Genomic DNA, 15,921 nt, shown 5'->3' on the forward strand with positions numbered 1-15,921 from the left:
TCTAGGAAGCTGTTGTTGAGGGTATACAGTATTAAGTCACTATCACTGGTCTGAAGTCTAGGAACCTGTTGTTGAGGGTATATTAAGTCACTATCACTATTCTGAAGTCTAGGAAGCTGTTGTTGAGGGTATATTAAGTTACTATCACTGGTCTGAAGTCTAGGAACCTGTTGTTGAGAGTATATTAAGTCACTCTCACTGGTCAGAAGTCTAGGAAGCTGTTGTTGAGGGTATATTAAGTCACTATCAATGGTCTGAAGTCTAGGAACCTGTTGTTGAGCGTATATTAAGTCACTATCACTGGTCTGAAGTCTAGGAACCTGTTGTTGAGGGTATATTAAGTCACTCTCACTGGTCTGAAGTCTAGGAAGCTGTTGTTTAGGGTATACAGTATTAAGTCACTATCACTGGTCTGAAGTCTAGGAAGCTGTTGTTGAGGGTATATTAAGTCACTATCACTGGTCTGAAATCTAGGAACCTGTTGTTGAGGGTATACAGTATTACGTCACTATCACTGGTCTGAAATCTAGGAACCTGTTGTTGAGGGTATACAGTATTAAGTCACTATCACTGGTCTGAAGTCTAGGAACCTGTTGTTGAGGGTATATTAAGTCACTATCACTGGTCTGAAGTCTAGGAACCTGTTGTTGAGAGTATATTAAGTCACTACCACTGGTCTGAAGTCTAGGAAGCTGTTGTTGAGGGTTTACAGTATTAAGTCTCTATCACTGGTCTGAAGTCTAGGAAGCTGTTGTTGAGGGTATACAGTATTAAGTCACTATCACTGGTCTGAAGTCTAGGAAGCTGTTGTTGAGGGTATACAGTATTAAGTCACTATCACTGGTCTGAAGTCTAGGAAGCTGTTGTTGAGGGTATATTAAGTCACTATCACTGGTCTGAAGTAGGGTTGGATATCGTTAAGGACGAAGCGGTCCGATACCGATACCGATACCAACGAAACGATACGGTATTTTTAACGATACCGATACCATGCTTTGTAGTACATTACATAAGCAATGATTTGCTTAGTATTATATACACCTATGTAAGTAGATATACATGAAAATTTGCTGTGTTAAATAAACATTTTAAGTTTGTTAATGGAATGTTGTATGTATTAGATTATGAAAGAGTAATCTTACAGACTAGTTTTCCAAAATAAAAATCTAGAGCAGATACCTCGCTCACTATGCAATTAAAATTTATAAATACACTCACTGTAGTAATGCTTTTAAAGCTCAGTACTGTCTAGTACTGATAAACTGAACACTTATTAGCTTTCAAAGTACCCCTCTAACAAGTCAGACTCATTCTCACTCATGATAATCTTCGACTAGGTTGACTAGTAATGTTTTTAAAGTGAAACACTTTGCAAGACATTTTTAATTGAACAACAACCTTCAAAACACTTGAAACAACCAACATTCCAACAATAACATTATTTCTAATGGTTCGCGAAAACCGATTATTTGTTTACGTAGGTTAAAGCTTAGTCTCGTAATTTTTTATTTACATCATTTTTTTTCATTGGTTTTAAAAGAAAACTACAAAGAAAAATAGTGTCATATATTTTGAAATTAAGTATGGGTTTACGTTGTTTAAAACGACGGGAATTTCAGGTAATATTTAGCATACGAAACTATTCGCACGGTTGGCTCTCCGTGTCAAGGGAGGTTACTCTGAGCGGTATCACAGTAAACAATGTCGATCACGTTATTACGCTATTTGCTTAAATTTCTGCTTTATTTTGCAGCAGATTTTGTAAGAATTTTGTTTTTACTTTTATGGAAATACCGAAATCGGTACCGGTTCTTTTACGAAACGGTATATACCGGTACTTTTCGAAGTGATTATTCGGTATTGTACCGATACCGGGAACCGGTATCCAACCCTAGTCTGAAGTCTAGGAAGCTGTTGTTGAGGGTATACAGTATTAAGTCACTATCACTGGTCTGAAGTCTAGGAACCTGTTGTTGAGGGTATATTAAGTCACTATCACTGGTCTGAAGTCTAGGAAGCTGTTGTTGAGGGTATACAGTATTAAGTCACTATCACTGGTCTGAAGTCTAGGAAGCTGTTGTTGAGGGTATATTAAGTCACTATCACTGGTCTGAAGTCTAGGAAGCTGTTGTTGAGGGTGTACAGTATTAAGTCACTATCACTGGTCTGAAGTCCAGGAACCTGTTGTTGAGAGTATATTAAGTCACTATCACTGGTCTGAAGTCTAGGAAGCTGTTGTTGTGGGTATAATATTAAGTCACACTCACTGGTCTGAAGTCTAGGAAGCTGTTGTTGAGGGTATACAGTATTAAGTCACTATCACTGGTCTGAAGTCTAGGAACCTGTTGTTGAGGGTATACAGTATTAAGTCACTATCACTGGTCTGAAGTCTAGGAACCTGTTGTTGAGGGTATATTAAGTCACTATCACTGGTCTAAAATCTAGGAACCTGTTGTTGAGGGTATACAGTATTAAGTCACTATCACTGGTCTGAAGTCTAGGAAGCTGTTGTTGAGGGTATACAGTATTAAGTCACTATCACTGGTCTGAAGTCTAGGAACCTGTTGTTGAGCGTATATTAAGTCACTATCACTGGTCTGAAGTCTAGGAAGCTGTTGTTGAGGGTATATTAAGTCACTCTCACTGGTCTGAAGTCTAGGAACCTGTTGTTGAGAGTGTATTAAGTCACTCTCACTGGTCAGAAGTCTAGGAAGCTGTTGTTGAGGGTATATTAAGTCACTATCACTGGTCTGAAGTCTAGGAAGCTGTTGTTGAGGGTATACAGTATTAAGTCACTATCACTGGTCTGAAGTCCAGGAACCTGTTGTTGAGAGTATATTAAGTCACTATCACTGGTCTGAAGTCTAGGAAGCTGTTGTTGTGGGTATATTAAGTCACTCTCACTGGTCTGAAGTCTAGGAAGCTGTTGTTGTGGGTATAATATTATGTCACACTCACTGGTCTGAAGTCTAGGAAGCTGTTGTTGAGGGTATACAGTATTAAGTCACTATCACTGGTCTGAAGTCTAGGAAGCTGTTGTTGAGGGTATACAGTATTAAGTCACTATCACTGGTCCGAAGTCTAAGAACCTGTTGTTGAGGGTATACAGTATTAAGTCACTATCACTGGTCCGAAATCTAGGAACCTGTTGTTGAGGGTATACAGTATTAAGTCACTATCACTGGTCTGAAATCTAGGAACCTGTTGTTGAGGGTATACAGTATTAAGTCACTATCACTGGTCTGAAGTCTAGGAACCTGTTGTTGAGGGTATACAGTATTAAGTCACTATCACTGGTCCGAAGTCTAAGAACCTGTTGTTGAGGGTATACAGTATTAAGTCACTATCACTGGTCTGAAGTCTAGGAAGCTGTTGTTGAGGGTATACAGTATTAAGTCACTATCACTGGTCTGAAGTCTAGGAACCTGTTGTTGAGGGTATACAGTATTAAGTCACTATCACTGGTCTGAAGTCTAGGAACCTGTTGTTGAGGGTATACAGTATTAAGTCACTATCACTGGTCTGAAGTCTAGGAACCTGTTGTTGAGGGTATACAGTATTAAGTCACTATCACTGGTCTGAAGTCTAGGAACCTGTTGTTGAGGGTATACAGTATTAAGTCACTATCACTGGTCTGAAGTCTAGGAAGCTGTTGTTGAGGGTATACAGTATTAAGTCACTATCACTGGTCCGAAGTCTAAGAACCTGTTGTTGAGAGTATATTAAGTCACTATCACTGGTCTGAAGTCTAGGAACCTGTTGTTGAGGGTATATTAAGTCACTATCACTGGTCTGAAGTCTAGGAACCTGTTGTTGAGAGTATATTAAGTCACTATCACTGGTCTGAAGTCTAGGAAGCTGTTGTTGAGGGTATATTAAGTCACTATCACTGGTCTGAAGTCTAGGAAGCTGTTGTTGAGGGTATACAGTATTAAGTCACTATCACTGGTCTGAAGTCTAGGAAGCTGTTGTTGAGGGTATACAGTATTAAGTCACTATCACTGGTCCGAAGTCTAAGAACCTGTTGTTGAGAGTATATTAAGTCACTATCACTGGTCTGAAGTCTAGGAAGCTGTTGTTGAGGGTATATTAAGTCACTCTCACTGGTCTGAAGTCTAGGAAGCTGTTGTTGAGGGTATACAGTATTAAGTCACTATCACTGGTCTGAAATCTAGGAACCTGTTGTTGAGGGTATACAGTATTAAGTCACTATCACTGGTCTGAAATCTAGGAACCTGTTGTTGAGGGTATACAGTATTAAGTCACTATCACTGGTCTGAAGTCTAGGAAGCTGTTGTTGAGGGTATATTAAGTCACTCTCACTGGTCTGAAGTCTAGGAAGCTGTTGTTGAGGGTATACAGTATTAAGTCACTATCACTGGTCTGAAATCTAGGAACCTGTTGTTGAGGGTATACAGTATTAAGTCACTATCACTGGTCTGAAATCTAGGAACCTGTTGTTGAGGGTATACAGTATTAGTCACTATCACTGGTCTGAAGTCTAGGAAGCTGTTGTTGAAGGTATAATATTAAGTCACTATCACTGGTCTGAAGCCTAGGAACCTGTTGTTGAGGGTATACAGTATTAAGTCACTATCACTGGTCAGAAGTCTAGGAAGCTGTTGTTGAGGGTATTTAACATTAAGTTGTGAGAACATTTTCTATAACATGAAAAAATAGATAACTTTAAACTGAAAAAAAAACACTTAAGTTTTATGTATTCGACCGGTGTGGTATTTCTAAGTACACATGACCAAAGGCAGTTTCTTTTACAAGGAGCTTGAAACATTATTCCTCAAAGAAACAACTGGAAGTTTAGAATCATGCCACACCCTGTGATCTTATGTTTCCTGTGTGATGTCCTTGAGTATCAAACATATTCACCTCATTACTTGTTGAACAGTGGTATCATGGTCACATCTGTCATGTAATTACCAGGTATCTATTCATGTTAAGTCAAATCACCTGTCATTAACAGTTATAAAGGATGTTCCAAATTTGATCTGTGACTTTAAAGTTCAAATGAAGTGTGAGTCAAGGCAGAATTTGACATTACAAATGTTTTTTTAGTGTTGTTATTATCAGTATCAGAAACTTAATGTGCATCAAAAATATTTACATTTCATTTAACTGTATCTTCTTTCAGTACTCTGATATTCTATAATTTTCTTTGATGTCCTTTAATGAATAGGGAATAAATGTTTTTTCTGCTTGATAACATTTCATTCAGGTTTGTTTTTGATGCTGAATGTCTGCCTGTCTTTAGTCTTGGTTGTGAAAGAAGTTTGATGTGTGATTTTAAAGTTCTTTACATGGTTCACTTCTGTGTTTATACTAATAGATTTTCTAACTTTGTTTTACGCTATTAATAAAAAATCGTCAGTCTTTCATAATTATACCTATATGCAGTCTCTCTGAAACAAAGTTAAAATGTTTTAACTGTACCTCGATTCACAGAAATCTCTTTGTGATTTTAAATAACCCGCTTAAATTTGTTTAATCCTCTACGGAAACAAATACTATTCTATGTTTCAGGAATATATGTGGCATAGAAAGCACACATACAAGAGACTAGATGGTTCTTCAAAGATTTCTGAGCGTCGTGACATGGTGGCAGATTTCCAGGCAAGGTCCGACATATTTGTGTTCTTGCTTAGTACAAGAGCTGGTGGTCTTGGTATTAATCTCACAGCTGCTGACACAGTAAGTGACATTACTGATAGTTCTTGTTAGATGGTGCAATGAACTTTGCATTTAAAGTTATCGTAAGTTGTCAAAGTAACAAACTTACTTTAATTCTTAAAAAGAAAGTTCATGCATTCATTCATCCACGAAAAATTGTCTTCCGAAATGTCATCTTTGCAAGAATTACATCTTGTCAGAAATATTCTACAAACAAAATATATCTGAAGTTGTTATAAATAAATAATGGAACAAAATTTGTCTAACGTGTATTGTGAGGGTGGGGAAATTTCATATGAATTCTGAAATAACTAAAACTATATACTTGAGAGCACATGTTGTTTGTTTCTGTTGCTAGGTGATATTTTACGACAGTGACTGGAACCCTACAGTAGACCAGCAGGCTATGGATCGAGCCCACAGACTGGGACAAACAAAACAAGTCACAGTTTACAGGTTGATCTGTAAAGGGACGATAGAGGAACGCATTTTACAGAGGGCTAAAGAGAAAAGTGAAGTATGTTATGAACCTTTTTATTTTTTCATGATTTGTAATATATTCTGTTTTTTATCAGCAAATATTGAACTGTCAAGAAGGTCTGTAAAGCACAAGTACTAAGGTTTATAGTTATATCATTTGAGATTTAAGTGTTCCTACCAGCTTGCAGAAGGTACCTCGAGTGTTTCTACTTAGGTGTTTGTCTTTGCCTGAAATAAAGTAAGGAGGTACACCTGGGGTCTTCCCCATTAAAAAATAGAAGTTGTCATACGGGTAATTAAGTAGTGTTGGAATGATTCGGAACTAATACCCTAGTCACACATACGGCGCGAATAGCTACGTCTAGCCACGGATAGAAACGCAGTAATTTGTATCAATCCGTACGTCAAAGTAGTAATCTGTATCAATCCGTACCAACACTTGGTCAAAAGGTATTAAAGACTTATCGAAAACTTGCAGGTTTCTCCAAGTTTTGAACATGCACAAAAATTTGAGCGATCTGTAGCCGTTTGAGCGTGACTTTAGTCCAGCTTGGTTGAAACTTATTCATCCATAGTTAAACGTACTGAAACATACCTTGCCGTATTGATCCGTAGTTGAACATAGTTATCCGAGGCTGCCCGTACTTAAGTGTAGTTCAGCGTAGTTCACGCAGACCCATCCAAGCGCTGTGCAAGTTGCCAGGCGCAGTAAAATGTAGTTCAAGGTAGCACTTATTCGCTTCCTGTATTTTTTGTTCCCCATTTCTCACCATTTTTCCGGTACTAAGACATACTGCTCCGTACTTATCCATATCTGTCTCCACCACAGACCAATCCCATCCGCACCGTATCTCAACACACGGACATATCCATATGTGTGACTGTAGCTTAAACAGAAGAAAACTCTTGATCTGTTACTGATATCTTTGAGTACTGGTATACTTTTGTAAAGAGCTCGGCTGAATGCCTTAACAAAAAGAGAAACTCATATTGGAATTTTGCTACAGATCCAGCGAATGGTTATCAGTGGTGGAAACTTCAAGCCAGACACACTAAAACCTAAGGAAGTTGTGTCCTTGCTTATAGAAGATGATGAACTACAGAATAAAAGTGAGTCGGTCATATTTTTATGCCCCTGAAGGGAGGCATGTAGTTTTTGAACCGTCTGTAGGTCTGTCAGTCTGTCGGTCTGTCCGCAATTTTCGTGTTCGGTCCATATCTTTGTCATCGATGGATGGATTTTCAAATAACTTGGCATGAATGTGTACCACAGCAAGACGACGTGTCGCGCGAAAAACCCAGGTCCGTAGCTCAAAGGTCAAGGTCACAGACGTTAAAGGTCATTTTCCATGATGTGCATTCGTGTCCGGTCCATATCTTTGTCATCCATGGATGGATTTTCAAATAACTTGGCATGAATGTGTACCACAGTAAGACGATGTGTCACGCGAAAGACCCAGGTCCGTAGCTCAAAAGTCAAGGTCACACTTAGACGTTAAAGGTCATTTTTCATGATGTGCATTCGTGTCCGGTCCATATCTTTGTCATCCATGGATGGATTTTCAAATAACTTGGCATGAATGTGTACCACAGTAAGACGACGTGTCGCACGCAAGACCCAGGTCCGTAGCTCAAAGGTCAAGGTCACACTTAGACGTTAAAGGTCATATTTCATGATAGTGCATTGATGGGCATGTCCGGTCCATATCTTTTTCATTCATGCATGGATTTTAAAATTATTGGGCATGAATGTGTACCACAGTAAGACGACGTGTCGCGCACAAGACCCAGGTCCGTAGGTCAAAGGTCCTAAACTCTAACATCGGCCATAACTGTTCATTCAAAGTGCCATCGGGGGCATGTGTCATCCTATGGAGACAGCTCTTGTTGGTAATCAAGACATCTGCTAATTTATCATTTATGGTCTGTTTTCATTATTATTGGGAAGGTTTAACTATGAATATAGACAGCTCCCTGATTTTATGACCAGTATTTGGGCCTTTGAAAGGAGATGTAACAAACTGTATCAAAACTTTCATGACAGAATTTAAACCTGTAAACACTATGTTAGAGGTGAATTGTTTTCACTACACCACTGCTTGTCAAACTCATAGTCTTGACTGTGAATTTAATTCTGCTCATCAGAATATTATATAGAATATGCAATAAAATCTGTAAAAAGATCCTTTGGAAGCATAGAACACTACCTAGGAGAATAGTAGCTGACTCGGTTTTCTTCGTACTGAGTCTGTTTATATACATGTCACCATTAGATTTTGAAAGAACTCAGTCACAATATACTGGTAATTATTTTTTCCTGTCCCAAAACTTAGGGAAAATATGGTAATATTAAATGAATAAAGATGTGATTGATATCGCACACTTCTTATCAAAAGCATTTTCTGTAGATATTGTATAAGATATAGAACATTTTGTGTTTAGTAAAATTGAGATCAAGAGAAAAGAAGGATAAGGAAGAACAATACAAGGAGAAAGACAGAAAAAGAAAAAGAGAACAGTATGTTAAGGTAAAAGATTTTTAAAAATAATACTTTGATTAACATTTAATATTAACATGGGGCAGAATTGATAATGTTATAGAGGAGGCCTCTGCAAAACCGCAACCTGTTTGTATTAAATGTTTTAAGTAAACAGAAATGTTACATAACCTTTATATATTTCACTGCTGGTGATACATGTTTGCCATGGGCATCATTTTATTTAAATGTAAAATTGACACTGCAGTTTACAAAATGTTGATCACAATACAAGTCAGTAATAGAGACAGTTAATTTATAAGTGTAAGTTAAATTAGGAATGAAATTTTATGATCTGTTTTTGACAAACAGAAGAAGGAGTCAAAGAAAGCTAAAGTGGAAGAACAGAATATGACCATACCAGCTCCAGATACTGATTCCTTGGCTAGCTTTGATTCTTCCAGACCTGTCAGTCCACAAAGTGAGGTATGTACTGCTCACAGACATTGATGGCCTGAAATATTGTATAACCATTGAGATTAGCTTGATCTAGAGACTATTAGATTGTTAATCCAAATGCCCCTAGAACTCCAGGCAAGGTCAATTTTATCAGTTGAGAAAAAGCAGTTTTATATGATTCTTCTGTCACCTTTGTTTTTAAGTGTGGAAGTTGGCAGGTAGTTGCAGAGAATAATCTTGTACTGGTTAGATATCAGAAATTTTAGAAAATGAACTTATTCTTGATGTATGACTTTAAGCGTAATGCTTATCATTTACCCCTTGACTAATGGTCACCAAATTTGAGAGAAGCATCCATATTTTGTTCAGATGGTTCAGATTGACATGCTGAACTTGACATGTCTGTGGTCCTTTGTGCTCTGCTTCTATCCTTCTGCTTGATGAAATCTGCTGGACAAGATCAGTTCTAACTGGTTTGATTGTCATGGAAAACTTAATTACAAACATGAATTTTATTTGCATCTAAATCAGAAGATTGTACCAAGCAGAAATCTGCTTCTTCACTGAATCAGTCTTTAGTTTGAATTTAAAAAGGGAGTTTTATTGTGATAAAATGTTTATTTTATCTTCCTGTGTTACAGTTATCTGTGGGCAGTGAGACTCCACAACCAGTCCTGTTCAGTATAGATGACAGTAGCAATGATGCTCTAGTCATAGTGGATGATGCCTCCACCCCTACACCCACACCCAAAAAGACGAGAGGTAGAGGTAGACCCAGGGGTTCGGGTGTGGGTAGAGGTCGACCCAGGGGTCGTGGAGGCACCAAGAGGGCTCTGTCTGCAGCTGAGATAGCAGGGGCCCAGGCAGGAATGACAGCTGCGTATAAAGCTTATGGATATAGTTATACTGGTAACTAATGCCTTAGATTTGTCTTGGTAACTAATGCCTTAGATTTGTCTTGGTAACTAATGCCTTAGATTTGGCGGGTGCGTGCGCGGAAATGCCTGAAAAGGATTTTATTCTGTCATGTATGTAAAAGCCTCGATTTTGATATACATAAGGTTGTTTAATTTTTAGCTCATCTGATTTTTTGAAAAAAAATGATGAGTTATTGTCATCACTTGAGCGGTTGTCGGCGTCGGCGTTGCCTGGTTAAGTTTTATGTTTAGGTCAGCTTTTCTCCTAAACTATCAAAGCTATTGCTTTGAAACTTGGAATACTTGTTCACCATCATAAGCTGACCCTGTATAGCAAGAAACATAACTCCATCTTGCTTTTTGCAAGATTTATGGCCCCTTTTGTACTTAGAAAATATCAGATTTCTTGGTTAAGTTTTATGTTTAGGTCAACTTTTCTCCTAAACTATCAAAGCTTTTGCTTTGAAACTTGGAATACTTGTTCACCATCATAAGCAGACCCTGTACATCAAGAAACATAACTCCATCTTGCTTTTTGCAAGAATTATTGCCCCTTTTGGACTTAGAAAATCAGTTTTCTTGGTTAAGTTTTATGTTTAGGTCAGCTTTTATCCTAAACTATCAAAGCTATTCCTTTAAAACTTGCAACACTTGTTCACCATCATAAGCTGACCCTGTACAGCAAGAAACATAACTCCATCCTGCTTTTTGCAAGATTTATGGCCCCTTTTGGACTTAGAAAATATCAGATTTCTTGGTTAAGTTTTATGTTTAGGTCAACTTTTTCTCTTAAACTATCAAAGCTATTGCTTTAAAACTTGCAACTCTTGTTCACCATCATAAGCTGACCCTGTACAGCAAGCAACATAACTCCATCCTGCTTTTTGCAATAATTATTGCCCCTTTTGGACTTAGAAAAATCATTTTCTTGGTTGAATATTATGTTTAAGTCAACTTTTCTCATAAACTATCAAAGCTATTGCTTTAAAACTTGCAACAGTTTTTCACCATCATAAGTGGACACTGTACATCAAGAAACATAACTCTATCCTGCTTTTTGCAAGAGTGATGGCCCTTTTTAGACTTAGAAAATCATGGGTAGGACAATATTTCTATTATACAAAAAAAATCAGATGAGCGTCAGCACCCGCAAGGCGGTGCTCTTGTTTTTAGATTGATTTTGTAAGATTTTGCTTACTTTTATTTCATTTACAGTAGAATCATTTTAATTTTGATGAAATTTCGTGGTTTTGCCCAAACGGCTTATTCATTGGGACATAAAACATGGATCTAAATTAAGGCCATACTGTTCTATTTTAGGTCCAACTCCATTGAGCAATTCTTCATCGTTTAGTTCATTATCAGATGCAAATAAAGGTGGAGTTTCTTCGGACAAAACTGATAAAAGATGACAGGACTTAAGGAGGAATATAGGAAAGTGAAATTTATTAGGTTTGGAAGATGATGTTTCCTGTTTGAGACTGCTAAGACCAGTGTCTGTGGGGTGTAACAAATGGAAGACTTGTGGAACAGAGGATATAGTGTGAGCTGATTTGATGATGTGTTGGTAGTCACAATTTGTGTGTGGATTTATTGTTGCACATCAGACAGGCGTGCAAACTATTATCACTCAGTGATACAGAGAGCAAATCTAGAAACATGAACAATGGTTACATAAGTTCTGAGGATGCGTTTGTACTTGCTCATATTAAAATATTATATTTTGGATGGAGGTGACAAATATATGTATGTGTAAGTGTTTACCTGTTCTTGATCACACAGGTATTCAGTAAGGATTTGAAGGTCAGGCTAAACTCTGGTTTACCAGGCGCAGTTGCTGAGGCATAGTGTAGGGAGGGGGCCTCATAGCTCCCATTAGAATTAAGTCGACTGCATGGTAAATATCCTGTGTCAGCTGCTACCAGTTGTAGTGATTGTGAGCGTAAGAAGTAGATGTAACCTGGTTGAAAATTAAGTGTAACTTGTAAACCAGTTGAATTATAATGACATAATCTGGGTGAAATTAAACAGATGAAAACTCAAAAAATATTATGAGAATATAAAATGTTATAAGCAGATTAAAAAAGGAGTGTTATTTTTCATTAAATTTTTATTTATGAATTGAAAGTAATGCTGTTAAATATGTTCTAATATTAATGGATTGACATTTTAAACAAATAGCTGTGTAAATCATAGGTAGATGGGTGAAAATCTGCATGAAAAAGAATGTTTTTGAAAGGCTATAGTGTAAAATTAGAGAATATGCATACCAACAGGTTTTATTTACAAACTAGACAAAGGAGCATACTTATACATTAAAAGATTGTTTATATGATCTCAGAAAACATGTACAAGTATTATGAATATCTCTATGCATATATTTATGCTAATCAAAGATTGCAAGCAGAATCTTGACAGCATGAAAATCATGTTTGTCATTTTGGAAACCGTTTGAAATACAGTTTACATGAAGAGCTTTTGTTTTAGGAAGGACTGGTTCATGCAGCAAGCACAGCTAGCTAGACAAATCTTTTTATAATTCGAGCAATCCAGAATAAAAATATGAAGAAAATGGCTGAGGACTACAATGTGACATGAATTGCTCAGGTTGTTCCTGGTACTAATGCCAGCAATGTTAGGGCATGCAGGGTCTCACTGGGTTACATCTGTCATTTAAAGTTAGCAAATATATTACAGTAATCCAGAGTGGGCCCTGTACATTATTGGAGGAAGAAGAAAAATCTGTGTTCATGTGTTATTTATGTTTTAAGAGAATAGAAATGAAATCTGTTATATAATTATTCCAGTTTGGTAGAATTGTTAAGTTTGATATATTTATCAAGCTATTACTCGCGAAACTGATTTTATTGTATATTTCATTATGTTGTCCTCCCCTGACATCTAGCTGCAAGGTTTTAAAAATTCTATTTATTATTGTCAGTTTTCTCCTTCTGTCTCTCTTTATCATTTATTTACCTGTAGCTGAATACATGAACTTTGTATTAAGGTCACTTTAATAGAGCACAGTTACAGTATAATACTAACTTTTCCTTGCTAGTCTACAAAAACTAGAGAGAAAAAAACCATCCATAAATTACACAAAATGTTTCAAAGTAAAACAAGCATTCTTAGTTAATTAAACGTTATGATATTCTGGAAATTAATACTTGCCAGTGCCATTTTCTAGCAGAGGACGCAGCAGGACAATCAGCAATTTCTGTGCCATTATACATTATATTCTTATTGGCTATTTCGACATTCTTGGAACAAAATATATTTCAGTTTGAACATGGCTTTCCATAAAAGTTGAAGAATGCTGATGCCACACACGTAGAATTGGTAATAAAACAGAAATTGCCCATGGTCATGATGGGTGCACTACCTTAAGTTTACAGTATTCTGTACTGTTTGTCTTGAATGTTTACACTAGTTTCAACATTTTATATCCTGTCTTAGAAATTATATACATTACAAAGGTATTTAATAGTTGAATTTAGGCATTAGTTTCATAATTCATTGGATTGAAATGTTGCAGTAAAATATTCCACAATCTCTTTATCATATAGTAAATAAATCAGCAAAGTATTCAAACAGGTGTTTTTCAGTGGCCAAGTGGTTAAAGTAACTTAGTTCTAATTGTTACTGCTGTTGGTTTGGAACCTTGCTTGGGGTGTAGAATTGTTTCCTGTGAGCAAGCAATCCAGCTGCTTGGGGTGTAGAATTGTTTCCTGTGAGCAAGCCGTCCAGCTGCTTGGGGTGTAGAATTGTTTTCTGTGAGCAAGCTGTCCAGCTGCTTGGGGTGTAGAATTGTTTCCTGTAAGCAAGCCATCCAGCTGCTTGGGGTTTAGGGGTGTAGAATTGTTTCCTGTGAGCAAGCCATCCAGCTGCTTGGGGTTTAGGGGTGTAGAATTGTTTCCTGTGAGCAATCTGTCCAGCTGCTTTGGGTGTAGAATTGTTTCCTGTGAGCAAGCCATCCAGCTGCTTGGGGTTTAGGGGTGTAGAATTGTTTCCTGTGAGCAAGCTGTCCAGCTGCTTGGGGTTTAGGGGTGTAGAATTGTTTCCTGTGAGCAAGCTGTCCAGCTGCTTTGGGTTTAGAATTGTTTCCTGTGAGCAAGCCATCCAGCTGCTTAGGGTGTAGAATTGTTTCCTATGAGCAAGCTGTCCAGCTGCTTGGGGTTTAGAATTGTTTCCTGTGAGCAAGCCATCCAGCTGCTTGGGGTTTAAGGGTGTAGAATTGTTTCCTGTGAGCAAGCCATCCAGCTGCTTGGGGTTTAGGGGTGTAGAATTGTTTCCTGTGAGCAAGCTGTCCAGCTGCTTTGGGTTTAGAATTGTTTCCTGTGAGCAAGCTGTCCAGCTGCTTAGGGTGTAGAATTGTTTCCTATGAGCAAGCTGTCCAGCTGCTTGGGGTTTAGAATTGTTTCCTGTGAGCAAGCAATCCAGCTGCTTTGGGTGAGGAATTGTTTCCTGTGAGCAAGCCATCCAGCTGCTTGGGGTGTAGAATTGTTTCCTGTGAGCAAGCCATCCAGCTGGCTTATGGATTGTTGGTGGTTCTACCTAGGTGCCTGCCTCTGCCTGAAATAATGCACGAATGGGAACCTGAGATATTCCTCCATAAAATGCTGGAAAGTTGCCATATGACTATGTATAATTATAGTGTCAGTCTGACATTGAACTTAGTAAATTTTATTCAGACAAGATATTTAATATTGTCAGGTAATACAGACATTGTGGAAGGAAGATTTGCTTAATTTTCATCAAGTTTTATTCTGTTTGTCTGTGGGTAGAAACCTGAAGTATTGATAATGCAATTAATATCAGTTACTGTAGTTCATTGTTTGTAATGTAATTATTCTGAACCTGATTGTTTAGAGATGATACCTGATATATAATGAATGATGTTACATGTAGATATTGCAATTTTATAAATTAATAAAGTGTCTACATTTCTACTTGTTCATTTATTGCTTTATACACTATCAAAAGGCCCAAACATATTGCCTAACTTTAAGTTTCGGTCACAGTTATATTGCATGATGAAGTTCAAACTTTATATTTGTTGCTGAAAAATTAATTGCTGAAATATCAAATACATGTTGTAACCTCAGGTATAACAATACATAATTATGCCCTCGGGCATATAGTGCCTGAACTGACTGTCTGTTTGTCAGTCAGTCCATACTAACCAGATTGCCTGTAGCCCACACTAATGCCCAGATTTAGTTCATACTCGCACTCAACAATCCTTGTGATTTGACCTATATATAATTGACCCTGACCTTATATGACCTTCATCTTCAAACTTAAAACCTTTATAAACAACATTTTTGGTCCTACAGCCCTCATAAATTACCCAATTTAGTTCATACTCCACTCAACAAACCTTATGGCAAGACCTACAAAATGATCTATATATAGATAACCTTGACCTTCATTTGATCTTCACCTTAAACCTAAAATCATCTTCAGTCCTACACCTGGGAACATGATGGTGTGTTTTAAAAATGCAGCTTCTTGTTTATACTAATATTATTTAAGATCAGGGTCCGTATTATCAATGTTCCATGTCTTGGACTTCAGAACAGCAAGTATACAACTTGCCATTAAAAATGTTTATAACAAATACATAATGACAAAATTATGTCAAGTAATCTGCAGAACTTTCATTCATGCAATTTCATTACAATTTGTCATCTTTAACCATACCAAAGCAAAATAGAAATTCAGTATTTTAAAGTCAAAGTCTAAATGTTGAACTAAAAATACTTTTCAATGCTTAGTTTTCAAATATATAGTATCCAGTTTTATTATACCCTAGATACAAAATAGATGCAGGCTATATTGGAGTCACACATGTCTACCTGTTGATCTGCTCCACTAAGAAGATTTTCATAAAGCTAGCATCAGTT

At 37.2% G+C, this 15,921-nt stretch overlaps 1 protein-coding gene across 1 annotated transcript in view; it reads left to right on the forward strand.

Annotated features, from left to right (window-relative positions):
- LOC123536509 (chromatin-remodeling ATPase INO80-like) overlaps window positions 1-14,961 on the forward strand; it is a 129,443-nt gene extending 114,482 nt beyond the window's left edge. The window contains exons 28-34 of the mRNA XM_045319728.2: window positions 5,536-5,703; window positions 6,041-6,199; window positions 7,170-7,272; window positions 8,605-8,690; window positions 9,012-9,125; window positions 9,740-10,007; window positions 11,336-14,961. Coding sequence (XP_045175663.2) covers window positions 5,536-5,703; window positions 6,041-6,199; window positions 7,170-7,272; window positions 8,605-8,690; window positions 9,012-9,125; window positions 9,740-10,007; window positions 11,336-11,427 — 990 coding nt within the window. The 3' untranslated portion in view covers window positions 11,428-14,961. The remainder of the gene's footprint in view (window positions 1-5,535; window positions 5,704-6,040; window positions 6,200-7,169; window positions 7,273-8,604; window positions 8,691-9,011; window positions 9,126-9,739; window positions 10,008-11,335) is intronic.
- The last annotated feature ends 960 nt before the right edge of the window (window positions 14,962-15,921 follow it).

Source organism: Mercenaria mercenaria, chromosome 1 (assembly GCF_021730395.1).
Source record: "Mercenaria mercenaria strain notata chromosome 1, MADL_Memer_1, whole genome shotgun sequence".
NCBI lineage: Eukaryota > Metazoa > Mollusca > Bivalvia > Venerida > Veneridae > Mercenaria > Mercenaria mercenaria.